At 39.6% G+C, this 23572-nt stretch overlaps 1 protein-coding gene across 3 annotated transcripts in view; it reads left to right on the forward strand.

Moving 5' to 3' along the window:
* Positions 1 to 2111: 2111 nt before the first annotated feature.
* LOC121943770 (lissencephaly-1 homolog A) overlaps positions 2112 to 23572 on the forward strand; it is a 44518-nt gene continuing 23057 nt past the window's right edge. Inside the window, exons 1-2 of one of the 3 annotated variants that reach the window (XM_042487377.2) lie at positions 2112 to 2295; positions 11221 to 11533. In XM_042487377.2, the coding sequence (XP_042343311.1) occupies positions 11502 to 11533 (32 nt within the window). In that variant the 5' untranslated portion in view covers positions 2112 to 2295; positions 11221 to 11501. Of the gene's footprint in view, positions 2296 to 2420; positions 2443 to 2500; positions 2520 to 11220; positions 11534 to 23572 lie in introns of those variants that run through there. The other 2 variants (XM_042487378.2, XM_088078899.1) reach the window with 2 other exon arrangements.

Consider the following 23572-nt stretch of genomic DNA (forward strand, 5'->3'; position numbering starts at 1 on the left):
TACTATATAGGCAGCATTTGACTGGTTTTGCTGGTTGAGCTGAAGCAAGTTTTAGCTACTTATATTAACTAATGGGTAGTTTAATCTATAATATTTTATAGGCTGATCATGTTTTAAAATTAAATTATTTGCAAAGTGGTTATTGTTGGAATATAAACAGTAAAAAGAACAATATTTACCTCTGAAATATGGTAGCGTTGAAGTATAACGTACCATAAAATGGAAACGGGGCGGACCCCAAACGAACGTACAAATGCTGCCCCCTTCGCAAAAATAATTAGAGGCCAACAAGCATTAATGTTGTACAGAGGCTGTGGTGCACTTGTTTAAGCTAGTGTGAAGGTTTGGCATCTTGCGAAGCAATACAACCTAAAGCATCATCGATACCAACTATGTCTGCATAGCGACGAGATGAAATAACTCCAAAATTAGGTTACAGTTTGGCAAGGCAAAACTGAACTGTCACCTCAAAATGTCTAAATGAAAATGGATTTAAAAGGGTCCCACAAGTCTCCCGTAAACTTGAGAATTATTTTTCCCAGTGAGTGTTTTACAGACAGATAGATAGATAGATAGATAGATAGATAATCAGACAATCAAACACAACAACAAGAGACATCTAAAGATAGAACATAGTCATCTTTTTCAAAACTAAGCACAAAAGCTAAAATAAATACTACAGGTTTATCTAAAAAAAAATACTGAAAAGTATATAAATATATATAGTATATACAATAGCACCCCTTAAAGTATAAAATGTAAAATGTAACCCAATAAATATAAATATATGTTGGTGTGCCACACCAAGATTTTAAGTGGCCCCATCTGGCCACTACGACAAACATCTCTGGGGGCATGTACAAAATGTGAATTGATCCAATAAAGTCTTTTAATCTGTCATACAAGGTTTAAATGTGTCATATTTAAGTCATTTTTGCAGTTCTAAATGAAGTAATGTAAAGGGTTAAAAGTAAAAAATGTATAAAGTAACCATTGGGTTTTTTTTTTTATTTCAACAACAATATTTTAATCAGAAATTCATTTATTCTGAGAACATTAGCACAGCCCAGACTCTTGATGGTGAGACATGGAATACTCTTCCTAACAAATATGTGCTGCCCAGCAAAATCAAAGAGTCGCTTTTGAAAATTATACACAGATACTATCCAGTATATTTTATCATTTATCAATACTTTCCTGATATGAATTACACGTGCACCTTCTGTAACAATATGATAGAAACATTAGAACACTTATTTTTTTAATGTGTACATGTGACTATCTTCTGGACTGATTCTAAGTTGGATCTCCAATAAAATTTTGGCAAGAACATTTCGTAAAGAACCTGATTTATTATAAATATTCAACTATCCAAATGTATCCAAGAATGAACAGTATATGTAATTAATTTGTTCAAAATTTTAACTAAAGTATACAATGATAAATTAATTTTTAAAGAAATCGCCTTCCAAAAGACTTTGAAAAAATATGCATCTTTAAACAATATCATACTTAAAAAATATAATAAATAACTAACCAAAACTAATAATGTATGCAAATTGAACAACTTTATTATACATCTAATTAGGTAAACCCTGTGTGTCTACTTTATTTTATGTGTTGTCTTCTCATTTTTTCTATATTATTTTCATAATCTTTTTTTTGCTTTTATTCTAACATTAAAACAAAAAACTTTATCAATTGAATACTTAAACTACCTTTTGAGATCTGCCTGTTTTACTACTTTTATTCCTTTAATTTTGCTTTTTTCTTGTTGATTATTTGTGTGTTCTTGTCCTTTTGTTTGACTTCTCTGGACCTTTCTCTGTTTGCCATGTTTGTTGATGTTTATTTTATTACTCCCTGAGTTCCTGCCCTGCTTTGTCTGTCAAAGCACTTTGTAAACATCTGTTTTTAATGGCACTATATAAATAAAGTTATTAATAATTTATTTTGTACCTACTTGTCTCGTTGTTTACACATCTGTAAATGTTGGTATTGACCACTGAATGTAGTTTTCAAAACTATTAATAAAAAAATAAAAAATTCTGCGATCAAGGACGTGCGCGCTCCCGTCAGACAGTGAACGCGAGCCTCGTGCGCAGGTGCGCGCTCCCGACTGAAGGCGAATGCGGTAGCCTACGAAAAAACAAGCAGGCGCAGCGGCGGAGAGACAAGACGGGCACAGTTTACCTCCACATCACAAGATCATATTTTGGAGCGGAAATTTCACGCCCTGTCGGGTCGTGTTACCGTTAAAGACGGCTGAGGATATCCACGGGCAGAAACAATAGGGTGAGTCCAAATAGTTTGCAATCACGAAGCCGGTCAGGGTCGAAGGAATCCGGCGTTAGGTGGGGAAAATGACGATGTGGCTGTAATTTTTGCACCTCCTTTTTATGTCTCAAAATGGCGGATAGGCCGCTTGGACCGGAGCAGCAGGTACCTTGTCAGTGGACTTTATCCTTGTGTCCACATAAATAATCTTGTAATTCAAGACGGTCGGCGTTAAATGCTATGTGAGTTAATTGTAGATAATTGAGCTTGAATGAACATTATAAGCCTTTGGTTTCCATTAGAGTGAATGCACGAGCTAACTTTTTGCCTGCAAAGCTAACTTAGCTAATGTCAACTTTAGCTAACGTCGGCTAACGATAACCGGGCATACGTTAGATATCGTTAAGATATCTTAACGACTGGCAACGTCGCAGTGTCGTCCAAAGTCGTTAGCGACCACATGCAAAACATGTCAGTGTGTGAGGTATGGCAGAGTAAATTACAGCTGCATTTGGCGTCCATCCCAGGTTAGTAATAATTACTAATTAGCATAGTTTGAAGTAGCGTTAGTGCAGCCTGTCAACTGTGTTAAAACATCAACAACAATATCAAATGTATGTCACGAGACGTTAGGGCTGGCGTCTAATGTTAGCTTTTTTAATGTTGACTTGTTTGAATATTTTATTGCTGTAATCTTGTGTATATTTTGTTGTAAATTGGCGCAGTAGCTGCAGCTTCACACCACTGCTGTATCCAGTGTTAGCATTGGAGAGGGCGTGAAGTGTTATTCGCCATCTGGTTTGTTTATTGCTATGCAGATATCATTGACAACCATGCTGCAGTTTTCTAACATGGCATGCCCCTGAGGATATCCCCTCTTGATGTTTGTCGCTGTCACACCGGTGGATGCTCGCTGCCATGCTCGGCTGAAGCTCCCATCATCTCTGCTTCATGCGGTTTGTTGGCACGGTGTTAAAAAATCAGGGTGGAGCACATCGGAGGCGATGAGTTTGTATGTATTGCGTCTGCCCAGTACTCAAGTGTCTGCCCTGTTTTCCGTTTGCACGTTTTCTCTCATTGTGTGGATGTTTGATTGAGTGACTCGGATCAGAAATTTGTGGATTGAGGGCTTACAGCGGAATGCAAATCATGGCTGTGGTGACTCACATGGTTGTGCCCTAAGAGTCGCCCTCGTAATTTTGGGCAATCCTGTCGTGATAGCGGACATAAAGCATTGGTTTAGCAAGGATCCTTGGGGGATTTATTTTTCCTAGCCACGCCTGTTAGGACTGAATTGCAGCTGCTTTACTGGAATTATGGGACATTGATGAAATCAATATGAAAACAGTGTCCAGCTTTAAAAATAAACGCTGGCTTTGTGCTCTCCTCTCAGGTAAGAATATTTGTTTTAGTGTGTAACTAGCCTAAACTGACCCAGTTTCAGTGGTGTAATGTAACAAAATAATAATACTTCGTTACGGTGCTTGAATATTTTTTAGGAGTACCCGTACTTTACTTGAGTTTTTTATATTTCTGTCAACTTACAGTTTACTCCACTGCATGTTCTAGTTCGTGACTCTATGCTACTAACATAACTAGCACAACTATACACAGAGCCAAAAAGCTATTGAATTGAGTCTTCTGGAGCAGAACACATTGGTGCTGTCTTTTTAAATGCAAATGCGATACAGTTTGAATAATGTAAAGAAGGCTGACAACATTTCACAGGTCCAAAGTCAGATTTACATACCATGGTGTTAAAATGGCTCAATGTTCAAACTACAGTGCACAGTACTTGAGACAGACTCAGTCTGTTAATTGGTAGACCCATTTTCTATGCTTGACTGGTTGGAAAAATGCTTAACTGAGAACAGCAGCTTTGTTTCGTGTAAAATAAAGGGCATGCGTACTTTCTTTTACAATTTACTTGAGAGTGTTACTTGTGAGTTTGATCAGAGGTGGATTTGAATAAGCAACCAGGCTCTGTTCAGTGCTGTCAGCAATGGAAACACAGCAACACCAGTTATCGACCATTGCAAGAGCTGCTTTGCTGGCACTTGTTGCCAGTTCAACAACAGGAGAATGAAGCAAAGGACAGCCACAGATCATGCTGGGCGTTCCTCTCTGATGTCGCTGGGGTTGTAAAGACATAACTGTCTGAAAGGAGCAGAATGTACAGTTTTGCTCAGGGGGCCTCCTTTTTATTTTGTGTCAACAGACAATGATGAGCGTGAGAGGCTGTTTATTTTTGTGATTGTGGCAGGCTGAAGGGCATATAGATACCTGTATGATGACTTTCCTTCCCTGAGCTGTCAGTGGCATAGAGGTCGACCTTCTAGACAGGCTGCCCACCACTGAGCTGACTGGTCATTCATTAATGACCCGCTGCCAGCAGCAACTGCCTGTCAACCTACAAATGACCGCTCTCATTGTGAGAAAACTTAATTTTGGCATGACACTAACACTACTGTCAACAAGCTCCCGTTTAGAGGCTGTTGAATATAATTTTAGCAACCAGTCATAGGGGTTGCCTGTAGCCTGAAGAACTGAAAGGTTTGATTTGAAAATGTTGCATACTTGCCAGGTTGGCAACAATAACTGACAGACTCAGCATACACCATCAAATATTCACAGTCTAAATTTAGAGCTGTAATAATTTGAACCAGTAACTTATTGGCAAGATGTGAATACCCTGTGGAGACTAAACAAGCATCTTGTGGTATGCCAAGTGGAACTTTGCTTGCACTGTACAATTAACTCAACCATATACGAAGGACGGAGGCTAACTAGTTTTCATCATGTTGTTCCCACCTGTGTGCACAAGTTGGCTCAGGCGTGTCATTGATTTGTTTTTCCTGTTAGCCTTCTCCCTGCTTGTCTCCCTCTGTGTGTGGATGTGGGTACTGATCTACTAATCAGGCCTCTTACATCAGGTAACAGTTGATAGCAGGTTGATGGCCTGGTAATTTGATTGGCAACATGCACTTGAGAGATGAGTACATTTTCCATATGGGGACACGTTATTTGAAACTAGGACTGGGGGATATGGCTAAAAATGTTTTTTATGTTGATCAATATCAATAATTATCTACCAAAAAAGTCAAATCATTATTTCTTTTAAGTTTAAAGGCTGATGTTTGCTCCTTAGTGGAAGTTGATGAAACCATACTGTTAACTGAAATGTAAACTATTATTTATTGTCAGAACATTACAACATTTTCCAAATAGTAGAACATTTCACACGTCTGAGGTAGATTAAAAACAGCTATATCAACAAAATAATATCATTAATAAAACCATAAAAAGACATAGAAATCTTAATTCTGGTCGGGAACATGCCAAACTCTGTACGGACAGTTTAAACCATTTTGTAAGTGTGTTAGCTGACAATGGAAACAGAATAAATAAACAAGACAAAAATCTTAACGGTGGTTAGTTCTTTCTGTACAAGTGTTACACCCACAGTTTTAATTTCTGCCATTTCTCAATCAAACAACTTTGATGACATCCTGAATGAAAGTCTGTCTGACGTGACTGAAGCAAAAATCATGATTACAAATGAGGAAATGTATCAACGTTTTATTCACGTTACCTGTAGTCATGTTAAGTTATATCATTACATGAAATAGCTGCTCAGTCAGTCACAATAACTTGCTAACATACTGTTAGCATTAGATCAGTCAGCTTAACAGCAACTGTAGCTAACGTTATGTGGCGAATTTAATCACAATGTTACGTTATCTGTGGTCAAAACAATCATACTATAAATAACTGTGCATGTTGAATGTTGTTGTAACATTATAAAATTGCTCCTTCTTCCACAAGTTATTTTCCGTCTTCTTCCTCTTAATAATGGCGGATGGTAGCTGGTGTTTAAGGTGTATAACTGCCCCCCTCTGTGGGTGTTTGGTTGGTTGATCACTATCAAGGAAAATTATATTGTGATGATTATTGCTATTGTTTTATTGTTCAGCCCTAGTATAGAGGAAGAGCAAAGGCTGATGAATACAGAATTCATTCTTACATCCGCTGTGGCATTGTGTTTATAGACCCTCTTTTTATAAGCCACTGAAGGAAGATGTCGCTAGCTGTGTAATTTATTAGGGTTAGCTGATTGCTACCAACTCACTTAAATGACACAGGCACCTTGCAGGTCGTAACAGCTGCAGATTGAAAGCTAAGCCAGATGTTAACTCAGTAAGTGATAAAGCTCTTTGCATAATTTCTGTCAGAGTGCTTTTACCAAGAACAACCTTTCAAAGAAATTGGAAATGATTAACAGAATATTCAGCGTTTCAGTCTCGTTGGTCAGGGGTTAGAGGTCTAAGAATCAGGGCTGTGCACGGTCTAATGTCACAGCTGCAGCACATTACCTACTTCATTGGTTGGCATAATAAATTATCCATGCTTATCTAGCTGATACAGCACAGTGCTGCGCTGTAGGGATGTAAATTAGTATGTGTGTAGCTGACTCTTGATAAGGACATGTTATACTACAAAATTATCTTAATTAAAAGTTTAATAGTGTTGGTGCCACTGCTTAAACCATAGTTAAGGCTACTGACATTGTCTCTTATAGGAGGAAAATTGTCTTCTTCTCATAGAATTGCTTAATCAAAATCGAACATCATAATAAAAAATATATCATTTTTAGAGTGACTGTCTTTTAGTATGATAAATGATCATCACTCGTATCTTTAAATAGCTAAATATGGTAGCCAGCAGATCACATGATGGCTGTGTTTTTATTTCGGTTTGGGAGTTTATAGCATGTTAGCGTGACAACCAAATAATAAAATGATCAAAGACACTAAAAGTTGCATTTTTGAGTGTTTGTGTGCCATATGTTGTCACCTGGAGCTTTGTCAACATGCAGAGAACACAAATACCCCTTTTCCACCTAAATTAGTGTGTCTCACAGAGTTATATTCAAGACCCTGCAGCGGACATGTATACCTCACTGTTTTGTTTTTTTACTGGTGTGCCATGTTTGATGTCACAGACAGGCTGGAAAACAGTTTAGTAAACAGCAGAAAGCACTATGAAGGCCAGTAAAAATGTTACGGCGATTACCTCTTTTTTATGTTTGTTTCTTATTCAGTGCCAACTAATTTGGAACAATGTTAGAGTTCTCTTTGGACGGAGACAGATGGTATTTTGTGTTAGCACTTCATTTCAGCTGGCTGGTAAAGGGGCTAAAATTAGCTCGTCCACCTGGGTGTTGTATTTCCATCACTGTTGATGGCAGCCGATCACAGCCAATAAATACCTGTGAAATAATACTACAGAATCAAGTTGTTTGTAACCTCTCCCATTAAATACAAAACCCAGATGTTTGCAAGTGACCATGAGTTTTTGTGCAGAGAAAAGGGGCTTACCAGTGTCCTGAAATACATGTCACAGATGATAAAGTCAGTCATCAACAAAAAAATGAAGGTCCTCCAGATTCCAGCTGTTTGAGATTCTTGCTTTTGACAGAGGACGATGACATAATGACGTTAGCAGAAAACCGTGAATAAGAGGTGGCAGGGAGGTGATAACTGTCAACATTGTCAGCATTGCTGTGGTGGTGTGTTTTGTGTTCTGCCGCTGGGACATACTTAGACTAGTTTAGACTCTGGTGTTTTCCTCCTCTTGAACTTCATTCCTCAGGGGTGTGTTCCTTTGTTTAGACACATGTGTTGACTATCAGAATGGTGTACAGATACCTCGTCTGTCAGTCCTGGCAGGTGGAGTGATGCAAAGTTGTAATATTATACTGCTGTCTGATGTGTTAGTTTGACCAGATGCCGAATTTATTTGGATGTTTGCAATCTTAAAAAATGGTCAGCTTGACTCACATGTGCACTGACTGTATGTTTTGAGAGTTTGTCTCAAACTGTTTTTGTAACATCCTATTTGAAAGATTTGCTGACACATGACATAGCTGACATAGGTTTGCGTTTTAATCACTTTGTTTTGATTTGAATGTTTTAGCTGAAATCTTGTGTTGTAATTGCAGTTTTTAAATATTTAGGTCCAATTCCTTGGCTTGACTGTGTAAAAACAGACTGTGCACAGACAATGATGCAATGGGTGTGGTTCATTACAGTTATGACTTGGGGCTCGGTTGTTGCATTCTTAAATTGACAGAGAAGGAGGATGTCTCCATTATTCATTAAAATGGCATTTTAACAACAGACAAGCTGTTAGGATTCATCAGGAAATTAAACATCTCTCAAAGCAGTCAGCGGCATTACTGTAAGGGGCCCTTTATTGTACTGCTCCTGCTGCTACACAAAGACAAGAGAATCAATGGGAGGAAGACACATAACCATTATTAACCATCAGTGGGCAGATTTATAGATGCACCACGGCTGCAGCCCATTCCAACAATACACAACTACATTTTGTACTGAACCAATTAGCCTGATTATGTGATTGTGCAAACATTTTTACTCAATACTGAACCCACAAACAAGATTTGGAGCGAGGGGAGTCTGACACATTAATGGATACTCACAGTGATGATGGCTGCCAGCAGCAGAGAGGGAAGTATCAATATATAGTAGATGACCTAATTTCATGCACTACAGCAGTTTTGCAGGTTGGATGTTTTGTATGTGGAGTGTTAGAAAAAGCCATTTTTAAGATTCAGTGCCATCGTTGTGTTGTCGTATTGCTGTGACCTCGAACCACGGCAGAGTAGTTGGGCAAAAGGCCAGAAACCTCATGCATGCTGTAATCCACACACAGTAGGAGGACAGCAGTTATTAGGATTGTAGTCATATCAGGTGTGGTGTGTGACATCATGGCCAAAATTGTTGTTGGCTACATAAGGTTGCTTTTTATAATGTCAAATATGCAAATAAATAAGCAAACACCTAGGGCTGGGCAATATGGCTTAAAATGTTATCATAATGTAAAATTTTCATATTAGTCTACTGATAATTATCTAACGAAAAAGTCAAATCATTATTTCTTAAATGTTTAAATGTCGATTCTGTGATGTCACTCTAATATCCGTTGTTTTTTGCGGGTCCATGAATGCAGCGCAGCAGGTAGTTGTTTTTTTTATCTCCTTTGCAGCTGAATGTCACTTGTGAGGTGGGTAATTGATCTGTTGATGGATTAAATAAGATATTTTTAGATTATTGCAAGTGAAAGAGAGTTTTAGGCCCAGCAGAATGAACGCTTTAGTTTCACTTTTAATGTGCCTGAAGTTGAGGCCCTCTTATACCACCCTTGATTAAAAGTCCAGTTTCATTGAGACTATGGTGGGACAAATTCGACTATGGCGGCCCGCCATAGTCTTGGTTATTAACTAGTCACATTATTTCATATGATTAAATAAAATTGCTGGTTAGTCAGTCACATTAACTTGCTAATATACTGTTATCAAAGATGAATAAACTCTACAGCTACTGGAGCTAATGTTGTGTGGCCAATTCATTCATGGTATGACTTTATCTGTGGTCAAAACAATCAAACTAAAAGTAACTTTAAATGTTGGAACATTGAAATGCTGCTGTCAGCATTAGTTGCTGGCGAAAGGTGGCCGGTCAGTCAGTCCCCCGGTCTGGCCTTCTTCTTCCTCTACTACTGCTGCTGCTCAGTCCTCTTCTTCAGGTAAATGGTGGGGGGTAACTGGCATTTAAGGTGCATTACAACCCCCCTCTGTTGGCGTATGGATGGTTTAATTATATGGGTGATTTATTGTATGTTTATTATATTGAGATAATTATTGTTATTGTTTTATCGGCCAGTCCTACAAACACCACAGTTTTAGTGTATAAATTCAGCAGAATGGACTTCGGTCTTACATCCGCTGGGGTTCTGTTTTAATTGTAATAGGTCCCTTTAATGCAAACAAAAGCAGGAGTGGAAAGGAGGAATTTTACTTTGTCACTCCTGCATCATAAGCGGAAATGAAGAAAGTGAAGTGAAGTGAATTTTCCTTCATTGCAGCCTGCTGGGGTGTTTCCAGTCCTCATGCCCATGCTCATGCTTTCTTTGGCTGCTCCTTTCACGTGCAGAAAATCTCATACCTAACACACATCATCTCCTGGGCATGTGTGCCTGGGTGTAGTTTGGTCAGTTTATTATCATAAAAAGGTAAATTGGCTTTGTTTGCACCTTTTGTTTACTGGTCTGGCAGAGATTTAGTCAGGCTGGTCCCAGTAGACTAAGAGGCTTATTGTAGCTCACAGTTAGTATTCTTGTGGGTATCTTCTTTGGTAAAATGCTTTTCAAGACAACGATGCAGTGTAAAAATAGACCTCATCACATTATTGTTAGCTGCATAGCATTTTGTCAACCTTTATTGTTGCTCACATAAATGCTCCACTCATGGGGATAAATAAATTTCACACAAACACTGATAAATCTTTAGATGACGGTTATAGTGATTTCATCATGCCATCAATCAGACAAACCAGCATCTTATCAAAGAGTTGTTGTAATGAGACCATAGGGTCGAGGAATGTGACAAGAGCACAGCCGTTACTCGAGCCCGCTCGGCTGTGTCTTGTTTTTCTTTTCTGTTAGCAACCTGGGAGGAGAAATACGTTGCTCGGAGAATGTGGGTCAGCTCTTGTATGTTCACTGAGAAAGGAATTTGCTGCAAGAGCAGACCAGAGCTCTCAGACCAGACTGGTGACATGACAGATAGATAATGAAGGTAGATAAGAGTGGAGCTGAAAAGCAAATGAAGGAATGGCTTATGGAAAGGAGGTGGTTTGGTGGTATGAAATGCCTGATGGATGGGTTTATTCTGCCACACTCTTTCTGGTACAACATAACAGCAAAATCCATTGTTGACAGATTTTTCAGCCATTTTATCTGCGTATAAACTGGTGCACACATTGATGTAGTCCTCCTCTGGCCTATAAACATTTTCATCTCCACCCACTCTTCATGTTATCTGTCATGCATACCTAATGTTGACTTTTCTCTCCTCTCTAGATGCAGTTTAGACTTGGCTGGTGACTGGTCTACAGGCTCTCCACTTCTCTTGTCCCTGGAGTCAGCCAGTTGGGGGGCAGATTCCTGCATTCCCCTTCTCTCAGTCTGAGTCTTTGTCTGGACAAAACCAACTGCCCACCATTGGAGTACACAGCTCGTCCTCGCCCGTGTTGCTTGGATCAGCACAGCTCATCTCCTGACTGAGGAGAGCGCAGCAGCTGCACAAGATTCACCTTTTATTAACTGATCCCTCCCGGCCCCGCCCACACTACCCCGTCACCATGGTGCTGTCACAACGGCAACGAGATGAACTGTAAGTCGCCAACACACCTTTCACAACATGTGGCTGATATAATAAGATGTGAGATTGTATGTATGGATCTTTACAGTGTTGTACATCTGTTGCATCATGTGATAAGACATGTTTCATTTCACCTTCATATTAGATTTACTTTGATGTACTCATACACACTTGCACCCCACTGCTGCCCAGTACAACCACATTCTTCTGATGTTACTGTGCAGCTTTGAAGGAATAAACATGGTCAGGTGCTTCTGTCAAAGCCACTTTGATGGTGTCTTTCAAAGGAGGGAAGTGCAACTAAGAATTATTTTCATTTTCAGTTCATCTGCTGGTTATTTTTCAATCACAAAATAATTGTTTGATATATGAAATCTCAGAAACCAGTTAAATATGACCAATGCAAATCCCTAAAACTAAGATGTTACCAAATTGCCTATTTTGTCCAACTGTCCAATTTAGAAATGTTACTTTTGTTTCTTTTTGATGTTTCATCCAGACATGATTTTATGACAACTCCTAGCTAACTAGAAAATTGAATATATCAGCAGTTATTTTTATGTAAGGAGATAAAAAATATGGGTTACAGGAATTTAAAGGTTGGCCAAATGCCAGCAATTTAAACTCATTTATGCAGCCACTTAATCAGAGATAAAAAAAAAGCCTCAACTACAGCCAAGAATAATGTATTTTTATGAACTTATTATCTGTTGTTAGAGAGTTGAGAGTGGAGAGATGGCGCTGGATGACATGCAATAAACGTCCCCTACCAGATATGAACTGGGGCTATTACAGTTTGTGGCACCATAAACTGTAAGGTTAACTGTCACCCCCTGAATAACATTTACTATTCTAACTACACTTCATCAGAATGTGAGTGGCAGTGTTGTCATCTCTTGCTTGATGACATTTTTGCTGACATGTTGTGGCAGCTCATGTTATCCTGACTCTCATCTAATCAAATGTGAGAATCAGTCTGAATCAGATGTTTCTTGAAGCCGCCCATGAGTCACCTAAGCCCAAGCAAAAAGAGACTCTACACCTGACATTTTGTTAATTGTTTTGAAACCTAAAATGCAACTCCTGTTAATTGCTTTCAGGAGAAGATGTGTATTGATTACTAGAATCTGTTTAAATAGGGGAGTTTTTGTTATTTTTTCTCATTGGTACCCCTCAGGAAGAATCAATGATTGGTTTAGGGTTCCTGAGCTCCCCTGAGGTCTTGTAGCACAAATGTATTGATCTTCCACCTACAATACCAAACCCTGACAATGTTCAGTATTCACAATTTGCCCTATGTGGCCTTTAAGAGAAGCTTTGAGTGCCACCTTTGCCCCAAAACATACACCAGGAAAAAAACAGGCACCCAAAGTGTTGCACCGAGCTTTGTGCACATTCTCTGTGCACACCGTCAGTGCTTAGAGTGATTCCACAGGGAAACCACGTGCCCAAGATGCCTAAAGTCTGCCTAGAAATTGTCTAGCATAGGCACTGGAGTGGCATACAGACAAAGACACATCTGCACATATGCTGTTTTGTATATATTGAGCAAGTGGGAAAAGTGAGAGATTGTTATAATGAGGGAACTGTAATTTGGCCCTGTCTGTGGGCTTGGTAATTAACCCCTGAGGCGAGGGATAAAAAGTTAAGGCAGCTCAATGTGAGATTCAAGGTCATGAGAAGGAGAAGAGATGATCTTTTGGAGTTTTAGTCCTTAAGAATTCCTTTCAACTCAATAAATATGGTAAAACAGCATACAATAGATAAAGAAAGATTTTTTGACTTGAAATGAGACTATAATAGGAATGTTACAATGCATCGCGAGGCAGTTAAAAATTGATACAACGTATGTGACATTCAAATCGGTGAAATGAAAAATGAACTGCGAAGATTTTTTTTTAACAGCAGAGGATGTAATCTGATTTTGACTTTGCTTGCTTGACGTCTCTATGTGTTTAACATCCTATGTCATGTCCAAGACTAGAGACAACTCGCCAACTTAAATGAGACAAAGCAAAAGCTCCGCGGCAGGCTATGTTGAAAGAGCAGATGCACTCTCCAATTTCGAATTACGAGTGTGGTGGCTTTTGAGCTACCTCAAGTCAGAAAGAAATAAAGGCGAGAAGATAACAGCAAAGACAAAAACAGTCATCAAAAATTGCAAGAGGGTGTTGAACTACACAAATAGTACAACTAACACGATGCAGCATGAGAGCCGGCTTCATAGTGAGGCCTGCGCATGTTACTCCTTAATGACAAGTACTATGCCAAACCACACTGACAAGCGCAACTGCAACCCTGCTTGCCTAAACAAGTGCAAGAGCCAACCAACTTAGTTCTTCAAACTTACCCTCTCTGCTTTCCCCTCTAGCAAAAGCATATCTTTCCACACCACTCCAAAAAAAAGAATTCGTAAGAAAATCGTATTTTGAACACAGTATCATGAATCGTATCGAATCGTGAATTGAGTGAATCGCTACGTCCCTAGACGATAACTCTGTTTATTGTTATTTTTGAATGGTCTTGCACTATCATTGAGACATGCTTCACATGACAAGGCTCTCAGTATTCGTAACTATGTCTCTGTTTTTTTAGATTAGCACTGTGGGAGGGGTCTGTTGGTATGGAGAGATCTATTGGAATGCTAATCTTTCATGCTATTTGCTATTCAGAGGAAGCTGCCAGAGACCCCCCTTTACTCCTCTTTTCTTCTCTGTTACACAAGTCCCTGGCCCCATAGCTTACAGGAAACTGGTGTGGGACCATCACACCACTTGAGCCACATACAAGCATCTGTTGCATTCTTCCTGTTGGAGATGTCGTTTGGCTCAGTTGGTGCTCTCATTTAGTTTGTCGGCTATAAAGTCCCCTTAAGATGTTATTTCCTAACTGGCAGCCTGATTGTGAGAAGCCAGCTTGAAAACCCAGCAGCCAATTTTGAGTCCGGCAATATAGCTGAGAGGGTAATGGGAACTGTGACTGGTTGACTATCTGCTATTCATGCTGATTTTACATTGGGCCCTCTCCTTTCATTGTTACAGCCTTGTTTATCATCAGGCAGCAAACAAGTACATTTTCCCCATTGCATTCAGGCCAGCTTTTCCACATTTTTAAGCTGCAATAAAATAACTATAGGGGAACTATCATATCTGTACTGTCCTTGTTGTGTGTGCCATCAGGACAAATGTTTTTGGCATTGAATTAGTTTTTTTAGGCAGTTCATCCTTCTTTGTTGTTGATTTTGTCCTTCCAGTAGCCAGAAAGACATAACTGTTTTATTGCTGGTGTTGAACAACATATTCTAAAAAGAGAAATAATCTTTTTTGCCCAAAACTGGTGTTATTTTGTCAGCACTGCAGTCAGATGCTGTGATTGCGTAGCATCCTCACAACAACTCTATTTTTATGAGAATAGCCAATGAAAAGCTCACTTGTGTTTCTTACCAGGGTCAGGGGACCCGTCCCCGTTGGCGTGTAATAAAAATAGATGTAGAACACAAACTATCTGCTCCCTTGAAAGACCTGGAGGCACCCATGTGCAGATGGGTCTATGCTTTTGAACTCTCTCTTTGCTTGATAAAGAAAACCCCCTCAGCTCTTTCCATGTCTCTGGCTACAAGATAGTTCATGTGATTTTTTTGTCCTTTTTCATCATCCCCTGACTGTGATTGTGGTGACATGACAGATTAAATGTTAAGACTTATGCCATTCAGAAGACACAAAGGTTACACAAGAAAAACTGTTGTAAAGTATAGTATAGTTGAGCCTATGACATGAGGAGTTCACACTGGCAAAAGACATCTGTTTTATTTGCTGACCCTAAAGTCAGATACTCAGATACAGATCCTGTAATATCCTATGTTCATCTATGTGCAAATGAGCATAAATTATCTAAAAACTCTCCCTCCTGTGCTTACATGCACAAGCATACATTTTTATCTCAATGATGGATAATCATGGTTTCTGTCCAACTTTACACTAGTCAACAGAAAACAGGATGTTGTCAAGATCTGACATATTACAGTGCAAGCCTAAGTAGATCAATTTGGTGACCTTTTTAAATTAGTTGACCAACTTCAGTTGCATAGACCTTTTTGAAAGCGTGATTGCACCGTCAGTTATAAGTGTCAGTGACCAGATATGTGGATTAAAGGCCAAAGGTAATACAGTTTTCATTCGTTGCACTGCATCGATTATTTCCTAGTTGGGTCCAGAGAAGCAATATTTCAAGTGGTTGTCTTTTATCTGTGGAAGCACATCAGTGTTTGGGTGTGACAGGTGCCTTGTGAGGGGGATTGCACACAGACATTTGTTGCTGGCACACAGACACTTAGTCTTGCATGTTCAGTTGCCGAGCCTCTCTATTGGTGCTCAGTTTAGTGAGCACGGCCGGTGCATCTACAGGGGGTCTTTCAACAATACGGATCTGATTTGGCCTCAGGACTGACACGCAGATGGATTGGCATGGTAACAGTGTCTGTGGTCTGGACCCATCATCACATATCAATCATTTACTGTTCCCTGTTTTAAAAGAACTTGGTTTTTAGAAAGAGGACCAGTCTACTGGATTGGGTTTCCAATGGTTGCCTGGTCACAATGGATCTTACTTTGTTTTGTTCATCCTCAGTCATTGTGAAGAGAATGGATGCTGAATTATGACAGTCATCCACATCTTTATTATGAGTGTCATGAATGGTAGGGTTTTTTTTTCTTTACACAGCATCCACTCACTGGTTTCCTGAGCCATTTGCTTTTCATGTTGGTCAGACATTTCCTATTTGTGTTTGATATGTAGAGCTGCAGCGATTGGTCAATAGATAAGTTGGTTGCTCATCTTAATGTTTGGTTCATTGTTGTAGTAATTTTTTTATTTTCCTCAATATCTTTGGGTTTCAGACTGTTTGCTAATGGAAAAAAGCAACCCAGAGTATTTAATGATAGAAAATTACAACAGTCATTTTCACTATATAATATACAAAGCAAATGATTAATTAATCGTAACAATGATATGCTGAATATACAATCGTGAAAAAAAAGCTAGTTACAGGCCTCTTTTTAACCCCTCTGATTATGTTATTGTATGTTTCATCATATTCAAAACATTTAAATCTAGTGTCACAAAAACTGATAGTAGTCATACTCATTGGCAGCTCTGGCCAAAACAATACAACCAGAGATATTAAATAGCGGGGAAAAAAGCCTGCCTTATTACCCTTTTTATATGTGGGTGATGGGAAGCCTCATCTCACATCTGTGGTCTGCCTGTCTTTGTTATCCTTTGTTTAGCTTGAAGTATACACACCGTCATGGGATTTAGAAAGTACACTTAACTCTTCAAAGCTCCAGCTTTAGCTCGGCCAACAAAGCTCCATCACCACCATGTGACAGAAAATGTGTGCATGCTACACACCCATTACAGAGAAGTGTGTGACTTCTTTGTGTATTTTGGTGTGTAGAGGTAGCTGCTTTTTGATGTGAAACCATACTGCAGTGCACACACACACTCACCTTCTCTATATCGAAGAACAGTTGCTGTTGCATTGAGTCTGCATTCAGTAAAAAAGACGGTCCTGGGTGAATGTTTACTCTTCTGTGAGACTTTCCACTTTGAAGTCCTCTTCTGGCTTCACGGTTGATCCCCACTGCAATGCTTGTAAGTAATGTGAAAGAAGACTGCTTTCTGTCCCTCCCAACGTTTTTTTTTTTTATATTGTAATTAACAGCATCATGATAATCACCCCTCTAAGAGGCTTTGACATGATTGAAAGTTAAAATAAAGGGTAGAAACTTTAATAGATCAACCAAATTTTCTCTTTCATTTTTTTTTCTTTAAGAGGGTGTGGTAGATTCATTGTCTGGTTAATGCGGGGAGCGATTACACTTAGGAGGTTAAGGTGTGGTGTCAATGCATCCGACCTCAATCTGCCCCAACTATCTGGTGTACTCCACAATTTTGAGCTTAAAAGGCTTCAGTAGTTCACCTCCCTTTACTTTCAAACTGTATCATTTGTCGAGAGTGGTACATACAGACGACAGCGTATGCAACGACCAGCACCAGGAACAACACGCGTAGTTGTGTGTGCACATTTATTTCTCTTTACTTCTCAGCACTTCTTTTTCTGGTCGGCAAACGTGACGCTCCGCCAGTGGTTCGGCCTTTGGACCAGACTAAAAACAAAGGTGTGTGAAAGCGAGCCGTAATAGCTGAAAAATGAAACGATGTATAATTTTTGCATTTAGTGCACACCAAGGGCCCGCTCTAACATATGTCACATATAACATAACATATATTTGACAACCCTACAAGAGACATGCTTCATGTCTCAGCTCCTCGTCATCAGTGAGGCAAGAGAAATAGTAGGTTGGTTACAGTTTTCACGGGGATCCAACTGTAACTGAGCAATTATGCAATCTTGTCATATGATGTGGATGCTTCTCCTGGAGACGTTATCAGCAGTTTAGCTCTCAGTTGTTAAGATGGAGGACCAACAAGCTTAACTTTTTAGGCTCTCCTGACAGTCCTGCTCCTTTTCATAACACAACTTCTGCTTGACTGAATATGTCTCTTTACTTTCCCAAGTAGAACCTTTCAGACCATGTTTGATGTGAGATTAGGCTGTATATACCTGATGTTGTGTACCTGGTGTTTCTCCTGTTGTCAATGTGCAGATAGATCAGGTCCTCTGAGTAGTACCACTGACAATTTAGGGGTCTTTCAGTTGTCCAGCTTGACAAAATGCTCACCTTTCAAGTTTCAGACTTTCCATCAAGTCCAAACAAACATGTACCTTGGGTAAATTACAGAGCTGTTGTTAATACAAAGGATTGTCTGATTCTTTAGGTCTTTGAGGGAAGAACTGAAAGAATGGCCTAGGAGTGATGCCACTGTTCACACATGAACCTATCATGAAAAAAAATCTAGAAAATGTCTCTCTGTGGCTGTGAGAAATGCCCCATGAAATAATCCATGGGAAGTGAATTTTATATGCTGTGGGACCATTCAAAGAGTAGACTTCAGCTTTTTGCTATTCAATATTTACCAGCATGTTTAAAGATTGAACAGCTCCATACATTGTGTGGTCTAGAAATACTACAGGTTGCGCCCATAGACAAATATATGGCACAGGGCATTGGCCTGGCCAGACAAGCAAAACTCCCCCTCCTCTAGGATTTATTAGAGCATTTAGAATCTGTCTGTCGCCGATGAGTGTGCTGTATGGACTGTGAAGGGCTGTATTTCTTAAACATTTAGGCGGGTGGATGATATATGTCTGGGCCATGTAAGTCAATAAAATCAGCAATTAATTGGCCATTTAAGTGTATGAGCATGGTATTAGACATTGCTATTGGTCTTGTGAAAGTCTAAAAATGTGAAAAAACAAACGAATACATTTGAAGGGTTCGGCGCTCATACTTTTAAGCACTGCACCATATCTATCTGCATTGGTTATCAGTCAAATAAGTCATTATATATCGGTATATCGAATATCGGCAAAAAATCCAATACAATGCATCCCTGATAATAACAAATGTTACACTTAAATAGACAGCATTAAGATGATTTATTTGAAACAATCCAGATTATATCTAAATAAACTGCTACTTCTTGTCGTTTTGTGTTTAGTTTAAGTAAAGCACTTCGTAATCGATAACAGCTACATACAGTTTTTGTTATCAAAGTACAATTATGTCAGTAGCGTACTTAAATTTGCTGGTAAATGTATCTGGTTATTTTAATCTCTGACAGAAGTATCTGTAACTCCAAACTCAAAGTACTTTTAATCTTCCCTCCAAACTGCACTCATGTTAAGTAGTTTGGCACATTATTTACTGTAAACTTGTGTTGTCACATTAAACTGTTCCTCTGAACAGATACTCTCAGCCCTGCTTCGTTTAGCTCTGCAAGCTTCTAGCTAAACACACCACACCAAACCCATTTTCTAGTTTTCCCAAGATGACAGGACGGCATTAGTCTTGAGGCTTGGTTAGCCAGCAGCGACTACTGTTCACTGTTTTTGGAGAATGTTGAAGTAAAAGGCACAAATGAATAATGAAGTTTGTAAAGCTGTGAATGTTGCATTGGTGAAAGTTCACAGCATTTTATAAAATGTTTATTAAACCTTTTTTTAGACAGGTAACTGCATCAAGACATGTAATTTCATGTCTTTCATGTCAGAGAAACTAGGGGGCCAACTGCAGCCAACACTTGGTTGACAAAGACTAAGTTTTTGTTGCCATGGGCCATCATGCCATGGTTAATGTCGAATCCTGACTGTAAATATTTGTTAGTGGCAGCCCTTGTGTCATGCTTGTGCTTGTGTTTCAGACAGTGAGCAGTCGCCACCATCGCCTTCTCAGTTGTTTTTGATGTTAACACAGCAGCAGCTGTGCTGAAGTCTTATTCTGAAATCACTCAACCTTGCTGTTGGCCATACAAAAAAGCACAAACATGGGTTAATGTTAATCCAGTGACCATTGAAACAGAACGGCCAGTCGCCACCAGGTACAGCTTAATCTGTTTTTGAACTACATGAGATGCTCTTGATGTATTATGCAGCACACTTCAAACAGCTTAACAGAGGTGTTTTAGGGACTAACACTGGTCACGTTTTTATCATGTATGCAGAATGTATTAAAATTAAGGAAATGGTGGAGGCTCTGTTAGCAAATGGTGCTCATATTTAAAATGATGTGAAAGTGAATGATCACGGAGCAGGAATTAGGAGGAAGTGATGTCACTGGCAGACATGCTGGATGGCTGACTCACCACTCTTCTCAGAAGGATGAGGTCATACATCTCTCCCTCATCTCACTGTTTGTCACAGGCTGCAATTTCCCTCTCACTCCATTAAGGGTTTATAGTACATCAGAGAGCGGCTCTTTACCAGAGGTCTGACTGACCACAAAGGTTTCGCTGAAGACATTGCATTTTTAGTTTTCGAATAGTTAGTGAGCAGTTGGTGCTGTTTTCGGCCCTCATAGAGAAAGCCTTTTGATCTCATTGAAACAGACCAAGTTTACAGCTGCAATATGGGCTTTCTTGCTTTCTATTGTTCTTTTTCCATCTTCTGTCTGTCCTCTCTGTCCACGTACTCGCCCTGCCCTTTTTCTTGCTATCTCCCCATCACGTCATCTAGATGTGGGCTGCTAGTAACCATGGAAACCAGCCGGTTTGCTCTCCTTCTGTCGACATCAGTACTCATCTTTCCCCATTTCCCTCTCAGTCTTTGGGGACTGGATACAAAAAATTGCATGTTTGCATTTGGTTTTTATTATTTTGCCACATGCGTGGTGTAGTGGGGGTCAGGGGAGTGTTGGCTACTTTGTGTTCACGCCTGCTTTCAGTACAGCAGCTCTTTGACAGATACCCACTCTGACAATATTGTCCTGTGCTGCTAAGCTACGCTTTTGAGTGCTTTATCTTTCAAACAGTATGCATTCAAAAACAGAAACAGGGGGTGTTTTATATAAATATTAGCCCTCATTTTTTTCACTTGCTTTGCTGTGTGGTTTTGTGGTTGTGCTGTTTGTACAAATGATATAGCTTGTGCGCTATTGTTCTTGCACCATGCAAAAACTTCACTTCAAATATAGTGAATATGGTTCATGATTACCACCTCATCCCCTGGAGCCCTGGAGCTACTTACTGCTATTACTGTTGCAGACTAATGTCTGTGAGGTTACCTGTTTCTTATAGTTGTAAGAGTGTGTTCACATTATTGTCACATTGTTGTGTTCATCCAACTAAAACTGGACTTTTTAAATATACATGTAAATGTGTTAATGCAGCTGAAATTGATAACCGAGTTGGAGATTGGGCTCCTCTGTCATGTATACACCTCAACTGGTCTTGAACTGTGCTAGGCATTATGCTCCGAGTCGCCGTGCTGGGCTTTCACCTGGGAGTCGAACTGCTTAAAATCGTAGAAGAAAGCTGGGAAAAATAAAAGAAGGAAGAAGAAGAAAACAAAACAATGAAAGTAGCAAGTAAAGGAAAAAGTACGTATGAAATGTACAGCGCCAAAAAGTTATCCATGTTATCATTGTTCAACGTGCAAACCTTTTTGCAGCCTGCAGCCTGTTTAGTATGTGATGTAATAGGTCAATCGGGAGAAGTTCCAGTAGCAACTACTTGAGAAGGGGGCATATTAGCACCCACCGTGATGGAGTCGGACATACTTCTGTCAATAAATCGATTCTCCCCTGGTGCTTGTATACTGGGACAAGGGCAGTAGTCCAATTAAATGGCCTAATCGAGCTGTAACCGTAGCTCTACTTAACTGTTCATGTAAACTTACTGAAATAAAGGCGACTTCAGTAGAGTAAAGTAACTCACTAGTTGCTTGTATTCCCCATAGAGCTACATGTGATTCGCCAAAGTGATTTGATTTCCTGCCCTCTTCCTGGTCTTCCTGAATCACATCCTCTGAATTAGACTGTTAATGGTTAGTGTGACATTTTGTTGATGGGCTTTGTGGATGCACCCCTGCTCGTACACACTCTCCTGACACACATACGGCACGTCAAAGCTTCCTCAGCTTGCCTCACCTGCAGCTCCCCTCGCCTGCTTATACACTTCCTCAGACATGCAAGCACACTCCGGCCCTCCCCTCTTGTGTCTTCCAGACTTGCGGCAGGCAGGCTGTCAGAGGAGAGGATAACCTCCTGCTAACCTTGAGCTGTAATAAGACCTACTCCTGTTGTCATGGGGATTCAGGTGGGCAGAGGGAGATGGGGGTTTCATTGCTCAACACTGACCGTGAGGGCACAGGGGGCACAGGCTGGGCTGACAGATTGTACCCCCTCCCACCCCCCTTCATATTGGCACCTCAAAGCCTCGCCTGCCTGACAGCTTGTCTGCCTTTTCCTGGCATTAGTGACAGGGTTCTCTGTGTGCAAACACAGGAGGACTGGAATCAAGGAAATATTGTATTAGTATTAGAGTAAAATAGCATTTTATCAGACATTCATGAATTCAGTGCCTTTGTGTCTTTGTCTCCAGCTCATTTTCCAGTCTCTTTAAAGTCAGTTTTTTTTGGTTGGCAGGTCTGGCATGAAGTAGAATGTGTGTGTATGACTGGAAAAGTAAAAAGAAAAACAAATTTAAATCTGGCCTTGAATGAAATAACCAGTGTTCACCATTTTTCTCATCGCAACTTCAAGGTTAAGATTCTCTTTTCATGAAGGGGTATTCCAGCAATTAGTCATTTAGAATTCACAAGAGAGAAACTGAAAAAAGAACGATCAAAGTTGAAAATGCAAAAGCCAAGATATCCTGATTTTTAGTCCTTGTTATAGGTCAAACTCCAAAGCCTCAGAGCCAAAGTTGTAATAAACAGGCATGTTTTCTAAAGATTTATTTTTCCTTCTGAGTGTTTTCTTACTTGTGGACAACCACTCTGAGTTTAAATGCTAGGGAAATAAGTTGTTAGGAACATCCTCAGTGACAATGATGCAAATATTGCTGCTGCACTTACTGAATGATTTTTTTAAGTTGTTGACATAACAGATATTCTGTACCGTGATTTGGCTGTGATCAATATGTTAAATGATAACTCATATCCATCAAATTTTCCCCAATGCAAATAAACAATGACAACGATAATATTGAATAACAATCCAGCCCTGAATCAAAATGTTTGTTTACTCCTAACTTTAACTCCTAACACTTAAACTAAGTGAAACATTTGGATGAAATAAGGTCAAATTACAAAAATTCCCTTTTGCACACTCATGACAGTGTAATGAGATAGAGAAGTAAAGCCTGTTGAGAATGGCTTAAATCCCATTTTTCAATTCTTGGTAAACTGAACTTCTGCTGAGGCTGCAGTCATAAACATGTGTGTTTGTGTGTATTTGTGTTTGTGTGTGGGTGTGTGTGTGTGTGTGTGTGTGTGTGTGTGTGAATGTATACATGGTAGCTGTGTGAGTTGTAATTGTGTAGGTTGTCCTTATAGCAGCCAAGGACACAAAAAGAGGACGAGCGACAATAGCCTCCTTTCTCCTCACTTTCACATCTGCCTGTCTCGTCTATTGTCTGTCCTATCTTGAT

This window comes from Plectropomus leopardus, chromosome 6, assembly GCF_026936395.1.
Source record: "Plectropomus leopardus strain MGB_pleo_1.0 chromosome 6, ASM2693639v1, whole genome shotgun sequence".
Classification (NCBI taxonomy): domain Eukaryota; kingdom Metazoa; phylum Chordata; class Actinopteri; order Perciformes; family Serranidae; genus Plectropomus; species Plectropomus leopardus.